The 17,377-nt window shown below is 40.4% G+C and overlaps 1 protein-coding gene across 3 annotated transcripts in view; it reads right to left on the bottom strand.

Annotated features, from left to right (window-relative positions):
- TTC28 (tetratricopeptide repeat domain 28) overlaps positions 1-17,377 on the bottom strand; it is a 1,879,863-nt gene that overhangs the window by 289,889 nt on the left and 1,572,597 nt on the right. For all 3 annotated transcript variants that reach the window (XM_044068299.1, XM_044068301.1, XM_044068300.1), the window contains one exon: positions 11,763-11,907. In XM_044068299.1, coding sequence (XP_043924234.1) covers positions 11,763-11,907 — 145 coding nt within the window. The remainder of the gene's footprint in view (positions 1-11,762; positions 11,908-17,377) is intronic.

The raw sequence follows: 17,377 nt of genomic DNA, 5'->3' as shown, positions 1-17,377 counted from the left end.
TGGAGGGAGGGTAACCTGGACTGCAGCTGTATGAGCACTCGAACATCTACATTTATGGTAGGTACAAAACTGTACTATGTTCATCGTGCATACAGCTGCAGTCATTACAGATGGGAAGAATCCCAAAGCTAAGTAAGGGTGGTAGGCACTAGGTGGAACTAGGAGGAGCGAGGATGCCCTGCAGGACTGCTGTGGCAAAGCCCGCTCTAGATTTAGAGTATAGTGGAAGGTGGTAGTAAGTGTGCACTGAACTCCAAGTAGCTGCTTCCAAAATGTCCTTGGTAGGGACCCCCCTGAGGAAAGCTGCAGAGGTAGCTGTGGCCCTGGTGGAGTGGGATCTGATGCATGCAGGCACAGATTTTCCATGAAATGAATAACAAAAGCGTATGCAGTGGGCTATCCATTTTGAAATTGTCTGTTTGGAAATAGCCTTTCCTTGAGCACCTCTAGCACAGGACACAAAGAGTTGCTCAGATTTCCTGAATGGCTTGGTTCTGTCCAAATAATAACGAAGTTGTCTGTGAATGTCCAAGGAATGTAGTAGTCTCTCCCCTTTGTTCTGCGGATTTGGATAAAAAGTAGGTAAGTGGATAGTCTGATTCAAAGCTACACTGGATACTACCTTTGGCATGAAGGTAGGGTTGGTTCATAAGGAAACTCTGTCCTGATGGAAAATGATGAAAGATTGCACAGCCATGAGTGCCTGCAGTTCCGAAACCCTGCGTGCTGAGGTGATAGCCAGAAGGAAGGCTGTTTTCCATGACAAGTATTGTAGCTCTGCTGAAGAAGCCGGCTCAAAGGGAGGCAGGGTTAGCTTTTCCAATACGAAGTTGAGGTCCCAAGCTGGAACTGGTGGTTTCCTTGGGGGTTTTATATTTTTTGACCCTCTGAGGAACTGCCTTAATAGAGGATGTGAGAATAGAGGAGGGTCTGTGTTGTATTGTGCAGAAATGGCTGAAGCGTGGATCTTGATGGAGGAGAAGGAAAGGCCACTGTTTAACATCTCAGCTAGGTACTGTAAAATTTGAGGTATATTTATTACCCAAGGATTCTGTCCCTTTTCTTGATTCTAGGAACAAAATCGTTTCCATTTAGCGGAGTAGGCTTTTCTAGTAGAAGGTCTTCTGGCCTCCAAGATGACATCCTGCACCTCCTTGGAGAGGAGAGTCTGTTGTGCAATTAAGGAATTCTCCATGCAGCTAGATTTAGGGTTTTGAGCTGGCTGTGCAGGGTTTTGTAGTTGTGCTGGGATAACAGAAGAGGAAATAGAGGTAGGATCCATGGAGGGGAGTGTGTCAGGCTCTTTAGGAGCGGATACCAGTGTTGTCTTGGCCAGTCTGGAGCAATGAGAATCATTTGTGGCCTCTCTGCTCTGGCTTTTAATAGAACTTTGGTCAGTAGAGGAAGAGGCGGGAAGGCATAGACTGTCAATGTTGTCCAATTGAAAGAGAGAGCGTCCACTTTCCAGGCCCGTGGATGATAGGTCCTTGAGCAAAATTTTTCCAACTGGTAATTTCTGTGGGTAGCAAATAGATCTATGTCTGGCTGTCCCCATGCCTGAGTTATCTTTGAGAAGACTTGAGGATGCAACTTCCATTCGTGTGGGTCTGTCATGTTTCTGCTTAAGTTGTCTGCCAGTGTGTTTTCCTTCCCTGGCAGGAATTGTGCCTGTAGTTGAATTTGCAATTCCAGAGCTGAGTTCCACAGGGTCATGGCTTGCCTGCACAGGGGGTATGAATGAGTTCCCCCTTGTTTGTTGATGTACCACATGACTGTGGTGTTGTCCGTCCTTATCAATAGCTGGCCTGGATGCAGTAGGTCTTTGAAAGTCATAAGAGCATTTTGCACGCATCTCCTTTTGGTTGATGTGTAGGTGCCTCTCTTTTTGGGACCATTTTCCCTGAATGCACTGATCTGCCATGTGTGCTCCCCAGGCATAGTCTGAGGCATCCGCTGTGATGATTTGAGTTGCCTGAGGTACACAGAAAGGGAGACCTGTGTTCCTTTGGCATGCTTGAGCCTACCACAAAAATTCCTTTTGAAGGCATGGAATGAGTGGTATAATTGTTTCCAAGCTGTGGCTGTGTTGAGACCATAAGTTTTTTAGGTACCATTGTAGTTTTCTCATATGCAGCTTTGCACATGGTATCAGTAGGATGCAAGATGCCATGAATCCCAGAGCCTGCAGGACTTTCCTTGCAGTTAGTCTGGTGAGAGTTGCCATTTTGCTGAAGTATAGAGACAGTTGCCCTTGTTTGTCTGGCCTGAGGTAGGCCATCTGGGTGGTTGTATTTAAGCTGGCCCCAAGGAAAATTATATGTTGAGAAGGTATTAGTTTTGATTTCTTTTTGTTCACTGTGTATCCCAGGAAGTTTAACAGTTTTATTACAAACGCTAGATGCTGCAATAGAATGTCCTTGCTGTCCGCTTGGATCAGGCAGTCGTCCAGATATGGGTAGAGTTGAATTTCTTGTAGTCTGCAGAAGGCAATTACTGATGCCAGGCATTTCGTAAACACTCTGGGCGCAGTAGATAAGCCAAAGGGCAATGCAGAGAATTGGTAATGGGTTGAACCTGTAAGAAATCTGAGGTATCTTCTGCAATCTTGTCTGATAGGGACATGCAGGTATGCCTCCTTGAGGTTCAATGTTACCAGCCAAGACTCCTTGCCCAGCATGGGAAGAAGCTGCTGTAATGTGAGCACCTTGAATTTTGGCACCTGTAGATATGTGTTTAGGATGGATACGTCTAAGATAGGTCTCCAATCTTTGTCTTTCCTTGGTACCAGGAATAGCCTGGAATAAAAACCTTGGCCTTGTTCTTTTGCAGGTACCTCTTGAATCGCTTTCATATCCATGAGAGCGGAAATTTGTCTTTGTGTCTCTGCCCTTTGATTTTGTGGCAGGTTTGGCATGCCTCTCATTTTTGGAAGGGTGTGAAAGTGGAACCTGTAGCCTCTGTCTATAATGTCCAGAATCCATTTGTCCTTTGTAACAATATGCCAGTTTTTTGAAAATAATGCCAGTTTTCCGCTCAAAGGTGCTACCATCTAAGCTTTGCTTGGCAGGCATAAGGGGAAGTCATTGTGTCTGTTTTCTAAATGACTGTGATCTATCTTCTCCACCTCTTGGGGTTGGTGCTTGCCACTGTCTTGCTCTGTAAGATCCTTGAGGTTGTCCTCTACCCCTTGGGCGTCTGTATCTGCCCCTTTGAGGTCTGTCCGTGGCTGGAAAGGACCAATTTTTTGAAGGCCAGTTTCTGCTGAAGCGTGGAGGTTGTACCTGCAGGAAATCTTTCACTGTTTGCATAGATTTCGCTTTTTCCTCCATTTTCTTTAGTACCTCCTCAGCTTTAACACCAAACAATACATCTTTTTGAAGTGGTGCATCTAATAACTTTGCTTTGACATGATCTGGTAAGGTTTGCTCTTTGAACCAGGCATGTCTACGTATAACAGACCCCGTGACAGCAGCTCTACATGAGGCCTCTAAAGCATCAAAACCACACTGCAAGGTATGTTTACCCACTTGCTCTGCACCATGCAACAAATCCTACAACTCTTTCAAATCTGGTTGTTCTGTTTGTGTCATTTTGCTTTTTAACTGGGATAACAAAAACTGTTGGTACTTTAACATATGGAATTGACAGTTTAATGCCCTCATGGTTAAAGTGGCAGATGTATACACCTTTTCCCCCCATATTTCTAATGCTCTGGAATCTCTCTCTGAAGGTAAAGGGTATTTAGCAGTAGAGGCCTTTATTCCCTTGGGACCCTGTGAAATAGTTTCTGGGTCAGCAGTATGGCTTTTATAAAGGAACTGGTGAGAATCAGGGACCCGGTAATACCTGTCTGGTTTAACAGGGGCTGGAGGTAAAGAATCTGGATTAAGGCTGGCTTCTGCGTACACATCCTCCAAAATATCTAAAACAGGAGGGATAGCCAGGGGCCTACGCTGGGGAGCAGTAGAAATTCCCTGAGCCTTTTCTTGGAGTCTGAGTAATCTTGACCTTCCCAGTGAAAGTGTTCCCTCAAAGTATGCACAGTTTCCCCAAAAGAGTAGTCCTCAGGGGGGGAGACCGAGGGAATAGACTCTTCAGCATCAGAGTCTTCGAAAGGAGAATAGGCATAATCCTGGTCCTCAGAATGTTCTGAGGTAATAGAAGCCTGGTCTGAGGAAGGGTAGTGTTCCTCCAATCTGGGTCTTCTGTCAGAGGGGGGTTGGGAACCCCTGATGAGAGATATCAAATCCTCAGCCATTTTAAGCATCTGTTTTTTAGGCATAGGGCCTTGGGAGGAGGTCTGAGGACCCTGTTTTTTAGTTTTCATGGCTGCTTTAGATTTAGTGAAGGATTTAATAGAGAAGGTGGAAGGCCTGAAGACGCCTTCAGAAATGGCAGGCCTGACTAAATTTTGAGTTTCCCCGCCAAGAGTGGCGTCAGTATCTGTAGTAGGAATGGAGACCAAGGATCCTGCGACCTCGGGTACTGAAGTCACCGGTAAAATAGATTCATCGGTAGTCAGGGGCTGCATAGGCGCTTCGCTGAGAACCGGAGAACCGGTAGTCGGCCTAAGCGTGGTCTCAGTACTCGGTGCGGATCTCGGATGGCGGTCCTTATCTTTGCGTCTTTTGCCGAAAACTGGTGTCGGAGTATCCGACGACATGATGTAATTAAATTTTTTGCCAAAATAATGTTGGGCGAACTCCGCATGGCGCTTAATAGTGCGCTTGTTGAACTTAGCACAAAAACGGCAGGTCGAGACGTCGTGGTCTGGGCCTAAGCAAAGTATACAGAAAGAGTGGAAATCCTTATGTGGTATTTGCTTCCCACAAGAAATGCAATTATTGACTTTGTCTGACATCGGTCTGAGGCAAGAAAAGTTTCCCCAACGGGGTACTTAGCTTTAAAAAAGACTTCGGCTGAAATACTTTCGTAAATCTCAGGAGCTGGCCGACCGGCACTTGCGAACTGCTTCTGCTTCGGGCACCGCGCGGCAAGAAAGACTGAAGAAAATGGCGTCAGCTGCCTCTTTTATACCCCTGCCGCACTGACGTCAGGGAAGAAGCGATGACAACCGACGCCGGACCTAGACTTTGGAATTCGGCCGACCGAGGACCCGCCTGATGGCAGGATAACCCATCTGTAACGACTGCAGCTGTATGCACGATGAACATCTGTCATTCCATTATGTTACATATAGGTTTCTAGGATGACCTCTGCCTAGGCTATAAGGTATTAGAGAATGAGTGACCTGTAGATCGTACCTTGACTGGAGAATGAAAGTTCTCCAGCAGGGTGTTAATCTACAGGTAATGCCTGCTGAAAAATAAGTCTGCTGCTTCACAGTAGCATATTAAGCTGCCGTGGAGCTCGGACTAAAGAGCCTAAAGGCTGCCATTATTTTACATTCGCTAAGCAGTGCTTTTGCTGTTTAGCAAGTGTAAAATAAAACATAAAAAATAATTAAAAAAAAGTATGTGTGTGTATGTGTGTGTGTGTGTGTGTGTGTGTGTGTGTAAAGAGAGAGAGAGTAAGACAGAGTGCAGGGTGAGAGAGATCGAGCGATCCCCAAGCAGCAGTTAAGAGGTTTGTGTACATCTTGACTGTATAGCTCAAGATATCTGGATAAGCCTAAAACAAATGGGGGACAAATGTTCAAAATACGAACATATTTTTTTAATGATGCTGTTACAAAATCAAAAAGTTACTTAAATATTAGGATTTGTGCTAGCATGCATTTTCTGAAACAGAGGTGTCTGTATGCATGTGTGTGTGTGTGTGCGTGACAGTGAGCAGAATCGACCACTGGCAGCAGCAGTGGTAAAGAGGTTTGCATACCTCACAGCCTTTCATGGACAAAATCTGGCTAAAGCCTAAAATGAAGGGGGAACAAAGGCTCAAAAATAAGAACAGATTTTAATTATTGTTTTTATAAAATTAGAAACTTGCTTAAATAATAGGATTTGTGTTAGCATGAGTTTTCTGAAAGAAATGAAAGTCTGAAACTGAAATATATGTCATTATTTAGTAACTTCAATCTCCAATGGCTGCCAACAAGCCAAACATTTTCGGAGCAAGGGACCAAAAAAAAAAAAAATAAAATAAACACCTGGATATTTTTTAAAGTGTTATATTTTGGAAGTAAAATGCCTCCTCTGACACCATTAACATATACTACAGGAAGTTTGAAACATTAGGTGGAGGAACTATTTTACATCAAAAATATATATAAAAAAAAATAATAATATACCTGCATATCTCCCAAATATGCAACAAAGTTAAAAGACTTAGGCTCTTTGCCTGGAGGTGTTGACTATAGGCATTTTTATACCCCAGTAGACTCCAAAGAATTTTTCCTCAGGTGGATAGCAAATGTTGAAGGTGTGACAGGCAAGAAAGAGGTAGCTGTGAACATACTTTTTGGGAGTGTAATGAGCTAGCAGACTTTAGGGATTTCTTGTGAAGCGTTCCGTCGGAGATGCTGGGTAAGTGGACTGGATTGACTAGGGAGATGTTTTTTGAGCTATGATACAGAATCAGAATTACCTAGACATAGTAAAGCCTGGCTGAGCCTAATTATGGTGGCTGCCAAAAAACAATTACTAGAAAATTGAAATCAAAATCTAGACCAACCTTACTAGAAATAGTGAATAAAGTAACAGAGATAAAACAACTGTAAATGGGATCTCTAGAAACGGGACAGAGCAAACTACATAGAAAAATATGGAATTGTGGGAACAATATATGCAGAGCAGGAGTGAGGTTTAAGAGGCAAGATTTGAATGAGCCATATAATGCTTAACTGACAATGACTGGGAGATTATAAGTGATGTATAATGTTTGCAACTACAGTTGTTTCAGTGGTGTCTGTGATGTATAATGTTTACAACTAAAGTGGTGTTAATGTTTTTTGTTTTTCATTTATACAAATGTAAGATTGTCTATGTCATATATGATAATTTAATAAAGATGTTTATTGAAAAAAAAATAAGAAGAGGCAATACAAGGAAAAAAATAATACATTAATAAAAAAATAAATAAGAAAGTAAAATGCAGCAATTTTACAGACAGCCCTTTCTCTAAGAGCGATAATGCCCTCCAGGGTGTGTGTTATTATGGAAATAATGCCCGCCCTCTGCCTGCTGTTTCAGGCCTCAGAATATCCCTGGGTGGGCGTTATTTCCACAATAACACACACCCTGTTCGGCAATATTGCTTGCGTTTCTGATAGTTATGTATGGAACTTTGTGTGGAATTTACTGAATATATAGAAGCATCACATTTCAACTGGGCATAAATAGGATCCAATCACACCCTCTCTGATATCAAGGACAAAATCAGTTTTGACAGCATTCACCCACCAGTTATAAAAGCATTACACTTCCCAGAACAAAAGTTATGCTACCTAGATTTCATCCAAAGCTAAAAGCATGTGTTCTGCAGAGATGAAAGTAATTTTTCCAAAATATTAGCCAACTATTTTAGGTACCATTAGCAATGACTCAACCCTCATGTCACCTTCATAGATCCCACTGATAAAACACATACTAAGCTCTCTCTTCTTTGTTTGAAACTTCTCACATCATCAGCCACCACATAATAAAGAAAGCCAGGAGAACTTTCTGGAAAGATTTTTGTTTCCATTTACACAACATCAGACAGGTGCTTGACAAGGTTTCTTCTTCCCAAATTTGGAGTGTAATCATGATGCTCCGTGCACTACAACACATTATATGTCAATCTTCATGCCATCCACAGCCAATACAGACCACAAACATCTTGTTTTCTACTCATAATATACATCTAGAAAAAATAATTTAGAAGCAATCTGTCCAGGCATTCAAGTACGCATGGGAAAGATGGTGAAGGCATAAGCTGGAATGGAGAGAAGATGGGTGGGCTAAATAAACAGTCTTCAGCTATTAAGTAAATTAAATTTACAGTATTTTCCTTGTTTATATTATATTCTTCTGATTTTCAGGCTGATCTTTGCCTATTTTCAGTGAAAGCCTGAAGAGAATTTCAACAAAAACAGTACAAATATAAAAGACTGAAATACAATTCAACACTAAAAACAAGTGAAGTAACATAGTGTCTTAAAGACTGGACAAAAATCTAAAATAATTTACAAAAATGACAATCCAAGTTGGGAGGATAAGAAACAAATTTCAACTAATAGTAGCTAGTCAATCATTATGATAAGTAGCATAACAAATAGAGGCAGGAGCCAAAAAATATGAAAACGTTTTGACTTACAAGCACCTATTAATATAACAGACATAGCAGAGAAATAGTATTAACATAATAGCTTCTTACCTCCTATAAAATTATCCAGCATCCACCTGCCTGTCCAGAACAAAAAACATTCTATACAACTATATTCCCAGTCGGTCATTGCAACTGAGTAACTAAAAACTCCTGTCTGTCTACAAACCTATCAAATCTGGTGGGAATTGTCTGTACACAAGGTTGCTAAGGCCTAAAACTCCTTACCTTTATCCATCAAGTCAATACCCTCCCTCACATCTTTCAAAACCACTCTGAAAGACTTCCCGGTGCTAAAATCTGGCTCTTTTCTTGCTCAAAACCAGGTAAACTATATCCCTAAAAGTGGACAAGTACCTTTTCATTTCTTATAACTCCTTACTCTTCCTTCTTCACTTACTTCCTTACTTCTATCAGATTTTCTTACCTGACTTTCTCTCTAACTATACCATAAGTCTGTTTTTCCCTAACTTCATATTGCAATTCCTATTTGTATTAGACTAACATACCTTTAATTTCTCTACAAACTGTCAAAAATATCTCTAAACATTAAGTGGTTGTCATACACCTTGAATAGATTCTTAACCAGTGTTCTATATTGTAAGAGGAAAAGAGGAAGGCCTAAGATAAGGTTTATGGATGTGGTGAGAGAGGACATGCAGGCAGTTGGTGTGAAATAGCAAGATGCAGAGGACAGGAAGAAATGGAAACAGACGATCCGCTGTGGCGACCCCTAACGGGAACAGATGAAAGAAGATGATGACTAATTTGTTAAAACTATTTAAACTGCAGATGTTTTTGTTTTATTTTTGAAGATTGTAAAATTATTGTTCTTAAAATGTTTTGTACCAACTTGCAGCTTTTTTCCCCAGGCAGCCACTGAAAATGGGCTTCTACCCAGTCAGACTTTCCTGATAATCAAACATCAATCAATCAATAAATATCAGTAGGGACCCATCAACACAGTATTTTTAGCCCTTGAAAGTGATTTTGGGACTTGGTCATCTGTAACAGCCGGAGGTGAGGCAGTTTCAGGTATATCTTGAAGGATAAACAGAGGCTTCCTTGTGTTTGTTGGACTATACATTTATGTTTATTCTGCAACCACATTTGGCTTCACTCCTCTCACTTCCAAATTTAATGTTTCCCAGTCTTTCTTGGACACAATGATTAGATACAGTTTTCTTATAGCTGTCCAAATTCCCACAGATGTCCACAGAAGGACCATCACTGTGTTATCTGACTTTGCAAGAATTCATTCAAAATCATTACTGAATTGTAAAAAGAAAGCTAGGAAATTTTTTTTTTTTAAAAAGCAGTCTTGTGTACCACATAGAGTTCTATTTGTATAGGGAACAAAAGTGTGAATGCTTTCAAATCTGTGTTTTTTTTTTAATAAAGGCAAAATTATTTCACATTTCCTGTAGTGCAGAACACTAATTAAAAAAAGGCTTTTAATTTGAGTAGTGGACAGATCCACATGGACCCATTTTAGCCACTGCTTAGGATCAAGGTCTGGATAAGTGACTTGTTTAGAGTCACACAAAAGGCAAACGGAGGCTGAGGGAATTGAACTGTACATTACTGGAAAAAGAAGGACCTGATAATAGCACAGAGCATAAGACTCTGCACTAACTGCAAGAGGCTGCTTTTTTTTATTTAATGCCTTAGTCTGTTTTGGGCTGCAAAATTGTTTCTCTTAATTTTTTTATATCAATTTTATTAATTAGAATTTTGCCAAATAAAAGATGGTGATATTTCTTAAATGCTGATACAGCAATAGTAGCCACTTAAACCTACTACATTTTTTTCTGAGTCTGTACTTCTAGAGTTTTGATTTATTTCTTCCTTAAAAATACTTATTTTCTCTTTCTCAAAAGTCTGTGCAGATGGTGTCTAAATAAAAAATGCCATCTGCTTTTCAAAATCTGTTAATGCACTTATGTCTCACCATTATGTTATGTGCCTGAAAGATACCCACTCTCTCAGACCGAGGATGATTTTGGCATGATGCCATGCCATAAGCTTTACTACCCAGGCACAATTAATGGTACTCCATGCTTGTGTTAGCCTGGGTGCTTTGTGGGATGTACTGGGCATGCAGAGGTTTCATCCTTGGACTGATACAAGGTTTTGTCTCTTCTCTTTCCATAAAACAATGCACTATCATTATACATTATGAGATATTATCAGTTACAGGTTATGGAGATAAGTTTGGATTTTGTTAAATCCCACGATTTCAAACTGCACATAATACTTTGGATTTTGTTAAATCCCAAGATTTCAAACTGCACATAAGACTGTCACCCACGAACATTATAGGGGAGGCAGTGGTGTCACAGGTTATGGCATTCCTCCTTGCCTGTTATGAAACATAACATCCTGAAGAACATCTGAATCATAATGAATATCCGAATCATAATGACCAGCCTTTTGGCCTGGCACCCCTAGCTTGTGCTAATCACAAGTCATGCAGACAAGAATACTGCTGTGTTTACTGACAGGGGGAAAGTGCACATCTACACAACACACACAGACACACACACACACAGACACAGACACACAGACACACACACAGACACACACACAGACACACACACACACACACACACATACACGTAACAAGAATGGATCAGTGATTCACTTATCAGGATGTGTTTGGCTGTAGAGGGAAACAGCACCAAAAACCCATATGGATGAAGAAAAGGTAAGATACATCCATTCAGAAAGTGTTCAAGCGAGGAACTGAACCAGAGAATGAAGCTCGGTCAGGAAGCATCACTAATTATAATATTACCAAGTTATCTCATCCTGACTCAGTCCTCTATATTTTGCTCTTCCATTAAAGCTTGTTTAAAACACATCTTCAGTTGCTTTCTAATAGTTTTAGCAAAGCTCACAAATAGTTAAGCCATGCTTGCACAAAATGTGTGCAGAATTTATTGCTGTAATATTTGTGCAAACTTGTTTTTGCTACAGGATGTATTGTTCTATGAAATCTTTTCTGGATAAAACAGATACAGGATTTTCAAAAATAAACTCAGCACAATTTGCATTCTCATTTGTGAGGAAACTGGTAGCTCTGTGTAGTCTGCTGGCAATGGTAGTGGCATATAACATGCATGCAGACTGGTTCTGGACAGGGCTACCCCCCAATACAACTGCACAACTATACTCTACAAGGGACATCTGCAGTCAGCTAAAAAATAAAATAACTGAAGGAAAATGAGGACAGAAAGTTCAGATTAATTAACATTCAGAACAACATCTCTCCTTAATGTATACATTCTTCCTTGAGGACCTTATGCTCCATTACCAGTGTTATGATAATCTGATACCCCACGGCGCTAGGAGAGAAAAAATACTTTTAATAATTCACCAGTGTCTGCTTTTCAGTGCTGAATGAGAAAACAGAAGAAAAATACCAGTATTTATCATAATGGCCTTTCTGTTCCCATTTCATTTGTACAGATGACTCCCTCAGTTTCGTCACTTACCCCTTCCATGGGTGCAATAAGAAGGTCATAAAGGGCTCGAAGCGGGGGCTTATTGAGGGAGGAAAGCTTTCTGGGCAGAGAGGACGTGTTATCTTTCACAGGTGACATGGTGTTGCTGAACAAGCTGGTCATACTCTGACAACTCCTGCAGGGGAAATAAAAGACAATGAGCAAATATGTGAGATAGCATAGTATGTTGTCTCTTACACACACACACACACACACACACACACACACACACACACACACACACACACACACACAAAATACATCATTATGCAACTCCCTGAATATTTTGCGTTTTCCTACTCTTTGTTTTAACACTAGTAAGCCTCCAGGCACAGAGAAAGAATTACATTTCTTTACTGCTTTGGATTGTTTCTTCAATAATGTCATACAAACAAAATTAATATTTACTTTTCCCAGGTGCATGCTTGTCAAATAAGTTACATGAGTTAGATTTAATTATTAGAATTTAGGTACCAGGCTTAACATCACTGCAACACTGATCGACACTTCTTTTTCCAGGCACCTACGTGCCAATCCAAAGATCATGATTGCTATACCTTGGGGATCTCTCTTTTCCCTAAGACAGTGTGATCTTGGTGTTGATATATGTAGGTAGCAGGGAGGTGAGAAGTGCACCCCCCACCATTGTGTGGATGTATTACAGTTTAATCCCCTGCAACCAGGATCTGTGTTTTCTGCTTAGATAATCTTGACTGTGGTTTGCTGTGGAGTGATTCTGAGGTTTACAATTGCTGTTTTGTGACCCGATTGCAAAACTGTCACACTTTGATTAAGAAGTTTAATAATTACTACATGTCTAAAGCAATGCCTTGTGTTTTCGTAATACCTACAAACAATTTCTTTCCCGCACACAAGGCAAAGTTGTTTCACAAAAATGTATTTTTTCATTCTGCCTTCCTACAGAATAACTCATTAGCTGCAATGAGAATACTCGCTCAGATGAATACAGGCAACATCTAAACCAGTATCATGCTTGGATCCTTTTAGTGAAAACTCAGATAACCACACACACACACACACATATATATATATATAATTGTACAGAGCAGAACTCTTCAAAAATAATACAGTAGTCCATTTTTTTAGCATTCAAGCAAAAGGCTGTTAGAGTTTTCCAATACCAGTTTTGAATTTTGAAATATTTGCTTTTATGTGCTTAACAAAATATTCTTTGATTCACCTAGCTACCCAATATGTGGAAGCCTCTACAAACCTGGACATTTTGGTACTGGAGTCATGACATCCTATGGAGAGAGGTTAAAGAGCAGTATAATACTAAACTGTGTAGTGTCAAGTTAAGAGTCAACTCTGAAGGAAGGAGCACTGTTATACAAGCTTTTTCTTCAGCTTGCCAAAAGCACACCCTTTACCTAAACAAAAGTAAATGGCACAACTAATACAACTGCCCTATAATAAATATATACTGGAAAATAAAGTCCTTCAAGAGCCTTAGCTAATAGTAACAATCTTTATACCACTTTAGCCTTCTTGGATTTCTGTCTAACTCTAACTAGCATTACCCCACCACAACAGCAGGTAAATGGGAGCACCTCCACTAAGGCCGAGGTAGTAATATCCCCAGTTGTGCCCACTCATTCATCTAGCATCCATTTAAATACTCAGGCCTCCACAAAACAGTGAGAATAAATGGCCTAGTCACACTTGAACATCCATCGCCGATCACCGCCACCTAACAGCCCCGACAAGTCCCTGAGTTGCTATACAACCACATGCTATCTGGGTAATAGTTGGGGGTTTATCACTCTATGTCAGTGGATCTGTCAGACTGACCATGTTCTCAACACCCAACATAACATCTGATACAAATGAGTAAAACTTTCATGGCAAAATGGAAATGAGTGGGGAATCTGTCTATATCAAACAACCTACTTATAGGAGTTAGTTAGGATTATAGAAGGGTATGCTTGCAAAAAAGGATGGAGAAGTTGATGCCCTGTTTTCCTTTTCCTAAGTGAAGGAGATGTTGTTGCAATAACATTGCCATCAGCACATTGTGGAGCTTGGCTTGGTAGGACAGAGCTTGATGCTGTAGCATGCTAGTGGAAGAACAGCAAGTTATCAGAAACATGTATGCTCAGGACCCATGAACTGCCCAAGCCACCAGCATCCAGTGCATGGGATCTTTGGCTCACTGCTCCCCCCCAACACCCATCACTAACTCCCTGACCTGCATGTAGACAGCAGCCATCAGCTTTGTTTCATTTAGGAATGGGAAGAAGATGCACTGGGTAAAAGGCTACACAAAGCTATGGCTGGCAGGAGCAATGAGGAGCTCAGCTATTGGAAATAATGGGTGCCAGTAATTTCTAAACTCTTTAGGAATTTGGGATGTCTCAGCACTCAAACCTGAGACGCACCACAAGTGTGTAGCTTCACATTCAGCAGATATACTGTTACTTACCACATGACTGCTGTCTTAAATAAATAGATACACTGCATTCACTGGGTTCGTCTCCTCCCTGTTTGTGGTGATACAGCCTTAGTTCTTGAATCAGACAGTACTATCAGGATGTCAGATGTGTGGTTCATGCTACAGGCAATCAGATAACTCAACCACTCCAAAAAGTAGAATGCATTCCATAACCATTCCACTGATGGAAAGTAAGACTGATAGGTCTGTACTTATTTTGCATCGTTTGGAACACTCTTTTACAAGCCAGGGGGAGGGAGTCATTACTGACACCTTCCAGTCATCTGGACATCTACAGGTCTGACAGTGGTCCACACAGTCTTGCACCATGTGCCTTACTTTCTATGTGGGGTACGCCCATATGGAAATAGTACAATATCTTTTCTTTTCTGTAAATGCCAAGCTACAGAATTCATTCACTTTATCAACATGGTCTCTTCCTTCTTCAGAGTTAGTGTTCCCCATCTGGTAGCATAGTCTTTGGTCAACTTTTCCTTCTCCATAAATTTGAATTTTTTTTTATATTTAACCTGTACTGTTTTAGAGAGTTCCATATCCAAGTCTGCATTGTTCAGATGTACATTTCTAGCATTTGTTTATTGGTCACTTCCTAAACCTTTTTACTTTCATCACCACTAACATCTCGTTTATTCTTAAGTTCACTGTATTTCCCCTTATTGTCTTCCTCACCTCTCGGTTTAGCCCTGTACTTCTTCCTTGGTGGATTCATTCCTTAATGAACATCCACATGCTCCCCATTTCTCAGCATTTCTTCCCAATGAGCTGTGCAGTCCTAAGCCTCCATACTAATTTCCCATAACATGCTTAGAGGTCATGAACCATGATGTTGCAGGGAGACTACTTCCTCTTTTTATTTTATTTATTTGTTTATTTATTTTATTTGTCTATTTCATGTCTGCTTATGTCATTTGTAAATATCTCATCTGTAATATGTATTCTTTTTTATTACTTATCTGTCTACCTTGGTAATATGCTTTCTTTCTTATTACTTATCTGTTTACCTTGGAGCTTTTCTCCCCGGGCCACCACTGGAAATGGACATTAATCCAGTTGGACTATCCTGGTCAACAAATGTACAATAAATAAATAAATAAATATTTTATTTAACATTTGTTAACCATGAAAGTCTGACTGGCACAAAGCCAATTTTCAGCGGAGGCTCAGGGAGAAACTCGCCAGATGGATGTCTTTGTAATGTGGGAGGAAACCGGAGCACCTGGAGGAAACCCACATGAACGCAAGGAGCACATGCAGACTCCGCACAGAAGGCACTCCAGCCAAGAATCGAACCGGAGAACCTCTTGCTGTGAGGCGACAATGCTACAGCTGCACCACTGCACCATCCTCTTACTTCTAGTTCCTTCACTTCCTGTGATGGAAACTAGCTCAGTGGTATTAGCAGTCTGTGCTGGAATCCTCAGTTCCAGATCAGACCACCAGAGTATTGGGTTTGCATTCACAACAGTTTCTACATCGTTTTCTCCCCTGTTTTTCTACAGTTAGGGCACCTCCTAGTCTGCTAATGGAATACTGACACTCTCCACCTGCGCAGCTCCTCTCATTTTTCCTCACTCTATGATCTTGTTTGTGAGACTGACATCATCTCCTCTTTTCTGCACTTGCTGGGGTCTTTAAGATGACTGGCACCCTTCGAAACCCCAGCTATATACTGTAGCCAACCACCCTGGACACTAGGGTGGCCACATTACCTCATGTATACTGTATTTATCCGCAGATATGTACTATAGCAGCTAGAAGGATCCTCATTCCTACTATTACATATTGTAGCCAACTACCATGATAACTTCTACTATATACACTGTAGCCAGCCAGTGAAGGCCCCAAGCCCCAACACCAGCTAGATGTTATAGCCAGCGATAAGAGTAGCTATACCCCAATACCCAGCCTCAAGATTAACACTGCAGTTGATCCTTGATTACTTTTCATTTAGAGCCTCTTCTGGTGTACATCTTTTCTGTTCCTCAGCAGACAGCATCGCATTTATTTAATACATTTTTTAATATTTGTTAACCATGTTGGACCAAGTAGCCAGAGTTATCTACATTTTTTTCTTTGAAATTTGTAAACATCGCAATGAATTATGACAATAAAAAAAAAACTCAGTTTAAAAATTCAAAAATATGTTCTATTTCAGGAACATAAACAGCTGATTACTCTATTATAGAACAGAAAAGAAAGAAAAAGAAAACTATTTGCAGAATGAATAACGTAAAAAACACATTGAAAACTAACAAATAAGACAGATTTGATCTAAAATGTATTTATTTTAACATATGTTTACCAGAAACGTCTAAATGGGAGAGAGCTCATTTTCAGAGGTGGGGTAGGGGGAAATGCTCCAGACACGTGTCTTTGGAATTTGGGAGGAAACCGAAGCACCTGGAGGGAACCCATGTGAATTCAGGGAGGACAAGCAGAATCCACATAGAAGGCACCCCATCTGCGAATCAAACCAGAGAACCTCTTCCTGTGAGGTGATAACACTAACCACTGCACCACTTCATTGCCCATAGGCATACTAAATTGTGGAGAGTCACATATTACTGACAAAACAACTTAGTAAGTTATTTGTATAGTATTTTTCAATAAGCTGCCTTAACTTTGGTTGGACTTTATGATTTATAACTTTTAGGTTACGTTCCTATTGTAGAAATCTGCGCTTATCTCTTGAAAAAAGATGAATGCATTCCCAGAAAAATGGAGAGACTGGTTTCTTACAGTTTTTTGTTGTAAGTTTTTTTTGTGACACTCACACCACAAAAAGCTCTTTGAGATATATTTATACAACTTATTTACAGGAGTATTTCATAAAGACAAAAATGTATATAATAAATAACTCTTGGACCAAATGAGCCTGTGCAAAACCTTGGATATCCTTCAAAACAGAAAAATATATATTCTGAATCGGGTCTATATTACAAGATCAAAACTTTAGGTTGTCGAACACCTAAAGCTTGATCCATAAATAGCGAAAGTTGAAAACTGTAAATGGCCACTTCCACAAATTTTTCATCAGAGAAAAAAATTGCTTGGCTGTTATGCAGAATTTGCCCTTTTCTCCAATATAGAGCAATCTTGGAGTTGGTATATTTAGTTAGGGGGGTGGGGGCAC

Source organism: Protopterus annectens, chromosome 4.part0 (genome assembly GCF_019279795.1).
Source record: "Protopterus annectens isolate FY-2018-M chromosome 4.part0, PAN1.0, whole genome shotgun sequence".
Classification (NCBI taxonomy): domain Eukaryota; kingdom Metazoa; phylum Chordata; order Ceratodontiformes; family Protopteridae; genus Protopterus; species Protopterus annectens.
This window is presented reverse-complemented; position numbering and strand designations above follow the sequence as displayed.